At 52.6% G+C, this 10,215-nt stretch overlaps 1 protein-coding gene across 3 annotated transcripts in view; it reads right to left on the reverse strand.

Moving 5' to 3' along the window:
* Window positions 1-10,215, reverse strand: part of CLCN6 (chloride voltage-gated channel 6) — a 40,460-nt gene that overhangs the window by 5,721 nt on the left and 24,524 nt on the right. For 2 of the 3 annotated variants that reach the window (XM_021715411.1, XM_021715410.1), the window contains 10 exons: window positions 9,047-9,105; window positions 8,047-8,179; window positions 7,047-7,160; window positions 6,636-6,802; window positions 5,936-6,071; window positions 2,421-2,547; window positions 2,047-2,200; window positions 1,791-1,950; window positions 1,597-1,703; window positions 405-591 (listed from right to left, as the gene is read on the reverse strand). In XM_021715411.1, coding sequence (XP_021571086.1) covers window positions 405-591; window positions 1,597-1,703; window positions 1,791-1,950; window positions 2,047-2,200; window positions 2,421-2,547; window positions 5,936-6,071; window positions 6,636-6,802; window positions 7,047-7,160; window positions 8,047-8,179; window positions 9,047-9,105 — 1,344 coding nt within the window. The remainder of the gene's footprint in view (window positions 1-404; window positions 592-1,596; window positions 1,704-1,790; window positions 1,951-2,046; window positions 2,201-2,420; window positions 2,548-5,935; window positions 6,072-6,635; window positions 6,803-7,046; window positions 7,161-8,046; window positions 8,180-9,046; window positions 9,106-10,215) is intronic. The other variant, XM_008063829.2, reaches the window with a different exon arrangement.

The following is a 10,215-nucleotide window of genomic DNA, read 5'->3' on the forward strand; positions in this document are numbered from 1 at the left end:
AGGCGGGTCTCGAACCCACAGGCTCAGGCAATCCACTCACCTCGGCCTCCCAAAGTGCTGGGATTACAGGCTGAGCCACCGAGCCTGGCCCCCTTTTTTTGTTTTTTGAGTAGGAGTCTCACTTTTTCGCCCAGGCTGGAATGCAGTGGCACGCTCACAGCCACCACAGCCTCGACCTGCTGGGCTCCAGCGATCCCTCCGCCTCAGTCTTCCAAGTAGCTGGAGTCACAGGCACGTGCCACCATGTCTGGATGATTTTTTTTTAAATTTATTGTGGGGATGAGGTCTCGCCATGTGGCCCAGGCTGGTCTCGAACCCCTGAGCTCAGGTAATCCTTTCGCCTCTGCCTCCCAAAGTGCTGAGATTACAGGCATGAGCCACCGCGCCTGGCTTATTTTCTTTACCTTGAACTTGATGTTGTTACTGATGAGCTGGTTGCCCTTCATGAACTCCTTCTCATTGCCCCGGTTCTCTGTGACTACCGGGAAGGCGTGGTGGACCGTGGTGCGCAGGATGCTGACCAGAGACTGGATGCGGGTGTGTGGGTAGACGTAGGTCAGGTTGGGCTCCATGATGTCACTGGCTCTCAACCTGGGTGCAGAAGAGAAGCCACCAGACTCGTGACAACACCCACAGGCCCTGTTGGTATCCATCACTGTCTGGACATGCAGGGCCTCGTTTCTGAATCATCCCCTACACATTCCTTGAACCTAGCACCTTCTTGTGTACTTCTGTCCCCTCCACACACACTGTTCCCCAGGCTTGGAACACCCTTCCCTGCTCTGTCATACTGGTGAGTCTCTGTTTACCTTCGACTCAACACTGACATTTCCTCACTAGGAGGCCCATCTGCTTGCCCAGGGGGTTGGCCATCCCCTCTCGGTGCTCTGTGTACAGTCCGCGTATGGAAACTGAATCTCTCATTACACTGCTAGTATTTAAAAAACAAGGTTCGGATCCCTTTTAGGCCAGGGACAACAAACCATGGCTCACAGACCATAGCCAGCCACACTCACTGCTCTCCTGCTAAAACGGCAGAGTGGCTGTGGCTATGGGGCTGTATGACCCCAAAGCTGGAAATATTCTTCTATCCGGTCCTTTACAGAACAGGCTTGCCCTGGGACTGGCCTAGAAAGGCTTTGCCCAACAGCCAGACGTGGGAAGCCCTACATCTTTGTGGCTTATCAGGGGTGTTTTGAGGAGATTTTGCCCAGAATAATCACTGCGGCCAGCAGGACATTCTATTAGGCACGTGTGTGAACAAGTTAGTTCTCACTCCTGGGGTGTGGAGTGGTCTCAATCAATCAATCACATCACAAATTTGACCCGGAGCCCTCATTTCCTATCTAACCAGAATGCCATGGGAGGAAAACACATCCGCAAAGCAACCGTGCCTCCCTCAGCACCGCCGTGCCCGTGTCCCCAGCTCCACCCCTGAAGCTCCCAGCCTCCTCGAGTGGCTCAACATTGCCAAACACGCCCAGGACAAACGAGCTGCTCCTTCCACCACAGACACATATGAGCTATTGTTTCCCACTCCACAGGACTCGAAGCTGATAAATTCTGAAACGAGGATGTGAGAAACCACAGCCTTACTTGTCCATCTCTACCTCCGTTTCCCACTCCAGGAGCGGCACGCCACGCAGGCCCACATGGATGTCGTAAATGCCCTTGTTGAAGAAGTCCCCTGTCCACTTGGCCACCTGAAATCCAAAGCCAAGACTTACGGTGAGGCTCTCAGGGGTGAACCTGGCCATGAGCCTGACCCAGGCCTGGAGGGAGGGGCTCACCATCAGAGTGATCATGATGGGAAGCCCGTAGGTGATCTCGTTGGTGGACTCGATCAGGATGACTGTGAGGCTGATGGTCATTCTGACAATCCCACCCAGGAAAGCTGCAGCACCAATCAGGGCAAAGGTCCCCGAGTAGATGTGGCCCAGTCCAATGTAGCTGGAGAAGGAAAAGGCCAAGAACGTGGCTCAGAATCACACAGGTAGGCTGGGAGAAGCTTACACTCGTGCACACGCACACACACACACAGAGTACCTTTTCAGGACATTGGCAACTAAACGTCCAAAGGCAGCTCCACACAGCAGAGAGGGCACAAAAAGGCCACTTGGAACAGAAGTGCCATATGTCCAACACGCAAGCAGGAAATAGAGGATGAAGAACAAGGCCAGGGTGATGGGGCTGAAAGTCCCTGGAAGGTGAGAACCAAGCTGAGTTGCATACCGGTGCCTGCCAAGGCCCCCAGCCCTCCCAGGACTTCCACAGCCCAACTGGCTCCCCTTTCGATGCACAGGCAGAAGCCGACCTTCTGCCAGGTGGGCACCACACAGGAGAGAACCTGCTTTCACTCAGAGTGAAGGGTAGGATCGGCCTAAGCACCACCTGGGAATGGGTTCAACATGGACACCTACCGTCTTGGTGGAAGAGCTGCAGGATGGCGGACTCCTGGGGGTTGAAGAAGAGTGTGGCCATGTCGTTGTAGGTATCGTTGGGACAAAAAAAGGTCTTGATACTTGAATTCACATCTTCTGATGCGACCTAAGAAGCAGGAGTCAGAAAGTCAGGACCAGGGCACTGAACTAGAGGCTTCAAGTGGCATGTCTCCAAGGTGGCTGGACCCTTTCCCTGTACGTTAAACAGGCGGCAAATAGCCAACCTGCACCAACAGCAGCAGCCAGCCATGCCAGTGTAGTTTTGCATCCTGAATGCAGAGAGAATCAGAATGAGGGCCCTTGTTCATCCACACTCATCATGAAACTGTCACTACAACTGCAATTCCCCACGGATTGCTCTGCTTCCGCTCCTGGGGCTCATTTTGTAAGGTATGCTGCTAGAAGCCTGGCCTGAGGGCCCAAGGACTGGGGGAAGATGAGGCCGGCGAGAGAAGTGACTGGGAAGTAACAGGCGTCTGGAGGAGGGTCCGTGGCCCTGCTTGACCTAAAGCCCCAGACTTTGGTTGCAAAGGAAAAAAGCCACCTCCACTGAGGCCTGGAGCGCACGCGCAGTGACCCCGGCAGCGCCTCTTTCCAGGCCCCACCTGGTAGACAGAGCCCACGCTGGGCAAGAGGTTATTTCTCCACACTTCAGCACTCTTTTTCTTGCCGCATTTGGTGTGGGAAGACGAGTTCTACTGACTCATGGAGTGGGGTGTTCCGAGCATGACGCGCCTCACCTAGCTGAGCGTGCGCAGCAGCGTGAGGGATGGGCCTCCCCCCTGCCACTGTGTCTGCTAACTGGGGTTAGGACATGGGCTTCCCTGGATTCAATTCTACTGACAGTGCTGCAGAGAGGCCCTTGTGTGGACTTTATCAGGGCACTAGGGAACTTTGGTTGGTCCTACCAGGTGAACCTGCTGGGCAATTCTGCCGGATGCGGGCAGCCTGGGGAAGGGGCAGCGCCCCCTGCTGGCAGAACCTGGCAAAAAAGCAACGTGTGGAGCAGGGAGCAGTGACGAGCTGAGCTGACTGCTGCATAGTCAACACGTGCAGCGTTTCCCATTGTGCCTGGCTTGCAGTTCCCAAACTTCTAAACTGTCTGGAGGAACATCAGTCCTGAAGCCTCTCTGGAAATAGTCCTGCGGTCGCTACATTGAGCAGCATTTTAGCAATTCTTGGAAACCAGTGAGTCTGCCAGAGTACAGGCTCCAAAACCCGACGGCTTTAACTCAGTCACTCTCTTGTGACCTTGGGTTTCCTTCTCTATAAAATGGGAATAATACCTACCCTCATGCTACATATTACTAACTAAAGGATCTTGGTCAAGACCTCACTTTGCCTCAGTTTTTCCACCTGTAAAATGGGGATAATGCTCCTAGCTAGCCAGCATGGTGGTGGTAAGGATGAAATGAGATCATGTATGTCAAGTGCTCAGTGGAATGTCTGGCACACAGTTAACAAGCCAAGCATTAGTAACACTGGAATAAAGGCCCCAGGAAGTCCTGTACTGGAGAAATTTACTTAATTCTGGTAAATCCACTTGACCATGGAATCCTTTTTTGTTCGTTTTGAATCATAAACACCAATGTTCCACAACAGAGTACAGTGTGAAAAAAAATCTGGCTGGTAATGAGCTGGCCTTGAAAGTAACTAGTAATTAAGCACCAGCATACTTTTCCAAAAGAGGCAGAGAGTATATGCTTTAGGCTTTGCTGGTGGGTATAATCTCTGTGGCATCTTCTTTCTTTCCCTCAACCCTTTAAAAATAAATCAACTGTTCTCAGGTTTGGGGTTTTATAAAAACAAGCAGTTGCTGCTGGGCGTGGTGGCTCATGCCTGTAATCCTAGCACTTTGGGAGGTGGATGCAAGAGGACTGCCTGAGCCCAGGGGTTCGAGACCAACCTAGGCAACTTGACGAGACCTCATCTCTACAATAAAAAAAGAAAAAAAAATTAGCCAGGCGTGGTGGCACGTGCCTGTGGTTCCAGTTACTTGGAAGGCTGAAGTGGAAGGATCGCCTGAGTACAGCAGGTCAAGGCTGCAGTGGCCGTGAGCACACCACTGCACTCCAGCCTGGGTGACAGAGTGAGACTCCAACTCAAAAAAAAAAATTGTATTATTAACTATTTTTCCCTGAATGTTTTCAAGCCCCAGTTGGTTGACTCCACGGATATGGGACTCATGATGGGGAGGGCTGCCTGTACTTAGAGAACACTCACTGTCTCCACCCAAGGGGCCAGAACCACATGCCTGGCTGACCCACCAAACACAAGTCTAGCTCTCAGAGCCCCCCTGGGTGGGGAGGGAGACTGTGAAACACAGTCCTGCTCCTTAGAGAAAGGTTCTAGGAAATACCCCCTGCCCCTAAGAAGGGAACAGAAGAAATGCAGAGGGGATGCATGCCAGTCATGAACTAAACCCAGTAAGAAAACCAGAAGATAGCCGGGCTCGGTGGCTCAGCCTGTAATCCCGCACCTTTGGGAGGCTGAGGTGAGTGGATTGCCTGAGCCCGCGAGTTCGAGACCCGCCTGGGCAGCGAGACCTCATCTCTACAGTAAATCAAAAAATCAGCTGGGCGTGGTAGCGCATGCCTGTAATTCCGGCTACTTGGAAGGCTAAGGTGGAAGGATCGCCGGAGCCCAGCAGGCGAGGCTGCGGTGGCCGGGAGCGGCCACTGCACCCCAGTCTGGACGACCGAGTGAGACTCCAACTCAAAAAAAAAAAAAGAAAAGAAAACCAGAAGGTGCCAGAGAGTGAGCAACGTCCTGGCGCAAACACTCCTTTCTTCCCACCTTAAAAGTGACCCTAGGTCGGGCGCAGTGGCTCATACCTATAATTCCAGTACTTGGGAGGACAAGGTGAGAAGATTGCCTGAGCCCAGGGGTGTGAGACCAGCCTGGGCAACTTGGCAAGACCTCATCTCTACAATAAATCAAGAAAAATTAGCTGGACATGATGGTGCATGCCTCTAGTTCCAGCTACTTGGAAGGCCGAGGCAGAAGGATCTCCTGAGCCCAGCAGATCGAGGCTACAGTGGCCGTGAGTGTGCCACTGCCCTCCAGCCTGGGGACAGAGTGTGACTTTGATTAAAAAAAAAAAAAGAAATTAAAACAAAAATAGTGACCCTCACAGCCACAGAGGTGAGGCGGAGGGTGGTGGGCCTCCGAACCGGATATCCCCCTTAGGCATGAGGAGATGGAAGGGTAACTGGACCCTGGAGAAGTGAGCAGTCAGCTTCCCGAGCTGCTGCTCCCAATGCGTTCTGCTCAGCAGACAGGAGTTCCCTTTGTGATACCAGGGCTGATCACAGAAGTGGGACAGACATCTGACAGCATCCCCTCTCAGGTCAAAAGACGGCCACAGATTCCTGCATCTCTCAGCAGTGCTATAGGGGTGTGAAGGATGAACCCAACATATCTATTGGCTCCCCAGAGGCAAGTCATATATTTCTGGATTCTTCATGGGTATAGAGTAAAAGTAGTAGGTGCACTGGGGTTACCTGGAGCTGGAATGAGTCATTACCAATTTGACTCGAAGAAGACATCTGTCGGCATTCTCCTAACACCATTGAGGCCACAAACACCACCACGGTGGTCACCAGAGACACCAAGAGGCTCTCTAAGACCCTAAGAAGCAACGCACCAGTTATAATGCAGCAGAAAGAAGCTCTGGTCCTAGGAGCTCAAAATACAACCCTGCCACCCCCGTCCCAATTTCCCAAAAAGCAGTCACAGCAGCCCTGGACAGTCAAGTGTGCAGAACTGATAAGTGATGTGCTGTATTCCAGAAACTGATACTACAAAGTAGACAGCCAGTTAGGTGGGCTGCTGCGTCCACATCATCTCCCTCTGAGGACTGAGATAGCCTTCCATGAGAAGCCCTTGGTGAGAAGTCTCACGAGAGCAAGCCCCTCAGTAGGGCCACACTGACCCTCCAGTCTCTGTCACGTGTCCTAGTAACGAGTGAGGACAGTCTGGGATTCAACTCGCAACTGTGACATAACTTAAGCTCAGACTCAGCCTTATGGCCTGCCTGACAAGCAGAGCAGACGGATGGCCCTGTCAGCACTCTCAGGCTTAGACGAGAGATCTAAGCCAGCGTGGGAGCAGAGTCTGCTCCTTGGGGGAGAGGGCCCAACCCTCATCGAGCCAGGGAGCCACAGCAGGCGGGGGAGGCAACTGTGCAGATACCTGACGAGCTTAGGTTTCGGGTGCACGTTTCGCATCCGGTACTTTGCAAGCCTCTTGTTCAGACAGTTGAATGTGGCTCCCAGGAGGCCCCCAATGACCCCCATCACGACGAAGAAACCCAAATCCATAGCTGTCCAGAGATGACATTTTTTATCAGAGTCAGAGCACTGAGAGAAGGGGAAAGGGAGAGAGAGAGAAAAACCACAGCAGCCATGAGAGCAGGAAGAGACAGAAGCGAAGACAGAAATAAGAGCTGGCTGGCTTCCCTCCTGTGAGCGCCAAGGGCGCCTGGGAGAGGCTGGGGGAGGCCAGAAGCTGTACCTACCCTCTGCTTGCTTCTCGCTGGCCCTCCACTTTGAGTACATTTTCATGGGTCGAGTAAGAAATCCTGAGGGCAAGGACCAGACATACCTTAAACTCGCCGAAGTTCAGCAGTCCAGGGAGTTGGAAGGAGCCCCAGCTTCCAAACTGAATCCCAGAACGGAAGAAGTTGAGGGTAAAGGTGGCAGACATGGAACAAAAGAGCTGGGGGACAGGTGACAAAGACAGGAAGGTTCAACAGCAGCAGGTCCCAGCCTCCCTTCCTCTTGAGACCCACAGCTCTGTGCGGAGACCTGCAGAACTGACGTTGGGCACAGTGACCTGGGAACCACTGCAGCAGACACACCCCAAGTTTGGCTGATTTTAATCAGGCTCTAAGCTGTCACTCTTCAAGCAGTCTGCTATCAGGGCCTATTTCGGACGAGATGCTGCACCCAAAAGGGTAAACTCAAAGGGAAGGACACTCCATGGAAGTGGGAGCTGCTCAAGGCGAGGCTGGATCACTCCTGTTTCACGACCACAGCCAGCTTCGTGCTCTCATGGTGGGTGGGTCACCGAGAGGGGACAGCAGCAGACTGATGTGGACTTACTTCTTGGTGGTGGGAAGGGTACTGACTTGCACAGCAGAGAAAGTCCAGAGTTTGGAGGTTACGGGCACCAGAGGAAAGGAATTTCCGATCCAGGCAACCCTCCCAGTCTCATCAAAACTACTGTCCGGGCCGGGCGCGGTGGCTCAAGCCTGTAATCCCAGCACTTTGGGAGGCAGAAGTGAGAGGACTACCTGAGCTCTTGAGTTTGAGACCAGTCTGGGCAACTTGGTGAGACCTCATCTCTACAATAAAACAAAAAATCAGCCGGGCATAGTAGTATGCACCTGTAGTTCCAGCTACTTGGAAGGCTGAGGCGGAAGAATCACCTAAGCCCAGCAGGTAGCGGTTGCCATAAGCATGCCACTGCACTCTAGCCTGGGTGATAGCTCAAAAAAAAACTCCTAAAAAACTACTGTCTAATGCATTGTGTGGGGCGCCCAGTTTAACTTTGGGGGTATGGTTAAGCCCAGGAGATACTTGTCCCTGAAGGTTCTCCTCACCACTTTCCAGGTGAGCCCTTGGTTCCAGAAGGATGAGCCCTCTTCCAGACTGAACAAGGTACCCCCAATCGGGGCCCCGAAAGCTGCAGCAACTCCAGCAGCTGCCCCGGCTGACACAAAGTCTCGCTTGTCTCTGTGAAGGGAAGAGACAGATGGTTACCCAACAAAGAGTCCTCAGGCCACAGGAGGAAGTTTCTCACTCCCTATCCACAAACAGTTCCTCAAAGAACCTATGGACAGTCAGTCAGGGACCACAAAAGGCCAGGTCCCTGGTGAGGCAGCCTCAGCAGCGTCACTCACTCGAGCCAGACGCTCTCTGCACACGTCCCCTCAGGTGTGGCAGCTCCTCACCTGGGAGCAGGAGCTCGCTGACTGCTCCCTGAGGTCTGTTTACTCTGTGATCACTGCATCTCAGTCCCCTGTTCAGGGGCAGATCAAAGATCACTGCAGTCACTGTTACACCACATTCCCACCAGATCTTCCTTCCAGAAAACCAGAGCATCACCGAATACAAAGGAGAGATATGGGCCATACTCTGAACCAGGGTTCTGATTCTAAGGGCCTTACGAGGTGCACAGGTCAGTAACACACACTCCAACAGGGCCAAAAAAATCTAATGAAAAAAGCACCCTCCAAGCCAGGATGGCAGCTGACCGTGAAAATCATTTGGAAATGCAAAATGCCTTCCTGAGAAGGTATCTGCCTGCGGCCTTTCTTGACTGGGCTGTCAATTAGGATCACCTTCATTTGCCTGAGATGCTTGCAGGCCTTATGGCATGACAAAATTACCATCATGACGCCAGTTTGGTCCTTTGCTTCTCTTCTAATTTTTAGAAGAATAATTCAAAGCCCACCTCCTTTTCTGACAGCTGTGTTTTGCACGCAGCCTTCCTAGCAGGGGACACTCACAGTCAGGATAGAGCAAGTATTGGGTTTGACTGGCAGTAAGTACGTTAACATTTTGTTTTTTCAAAAAAACCAAATTCTAACCTTTCCATACCTGTCGCTTCGGAAATAGGGGAAGTTAAACTGGATCTTCCGTAAGGAGACGCTCTGAAACTAAAACAAGAGAAGTTGGTCAGGGGACCAAAGGCCAAAGCCGTAGAATCCATAGCACTCGGGAGGCCCTTTGCTTGAGCACACCTGGGAAGGTGTGCTGCCAGAAGGAAGAGTCCACAGGAGCAAGTTGGAAGAAAAGCAGTTACCCCTTTGGGAGGAACTGATCTTTCCTGCCACCAGGTCTCTAGACCCTTCTGAAATCCATTTTGTGCGCAGTCACCAAGCCAGAAATACAAAGGGGAACCATGGAGGCAAGAGCTTGGGGAACCGAGAGCTGCCGGGGAAGATCAGGTCAGCTCTGCTCAGCAGAGGCCAGTGGGGAAGGGCCTGAGAGCCACCTCTCACAGGCTGCTCCACATCTCGCGTCATGCCCACTCCATGCCCAACCTCCTTCCACCTTCAACTCACTTCCACGAGATTTAGTACTTGAGATGTCAGGGAGAGACCTGGAGACGGGTTCTGGAAGGAAAAATCCTCCCTCCGTCACCTCAACAACTCACAGGCCCCACAACTCCCTCCCTTCAGGACAGGAAAGGATGTGACCATCATTGATGGCTCACAGGAACTGCCTTCTCCAACCTACAGCCCAGGAATCTAGAATAGCCCTTAAGAAGGGGAGCTCTGGAGTCCTGGGCTAGTTCCTCAACCTCTCTAAGCCTCAGTTTCCCCATTTGAGAATGAGGGTGGTAATCACAACCAATCACTTCAGGTGGCTTAAAAGAAGGAAGAAGCTGCTATGCGCAGTCTGGCACGCAGCCCACCTGACGAGCAGCTGAAATCAGGACTGCCCCATGCCAGCTGGAGTCAGTATGGAACTGCACCCAAAGCCACCTCAGTCAATGCTCTAAGCCTCCTGGGATTTGGTAGCACTGAGATGATTCACCAAGCCACCCCAGATGAAGCGCTTGGCAACGGCCATGGAAGCATCAGGCAACTGCCACTTGTCTATGTCTGGCTCTTGCTCTTAAGACTCAGCAGGGAAGCTGGGCTCAGTGGCTCAGCCTGTAATCCCGTGCCTTGGGAGGCTGAGGTGAGTGGATTGCCTGAACCTTCGGGTTCGAGACCCGCCTGGGCAACTTGGTGAGACCTCATCTCTACAATAAATCAAAA

The sequence above is a fragment of the Carlito syrichta genome, unplaced genomic scaffold (assembly GCF_000164805.1).
Source record: "Carlito syrichta isolate Samal-C Ts95f unplaced genomic scaffold, Tarsius_syrichta-2.0.1 Scaffold307091, whole genome shotgun sequence".
In the NCBI taxonomy this organism is placed as follows: domain Eukaryota; kingdom Metazoa; phylum Chordata; class Mammalia; order Primates; family Tarsiidae; genus Carlito; species Carlito syrichta.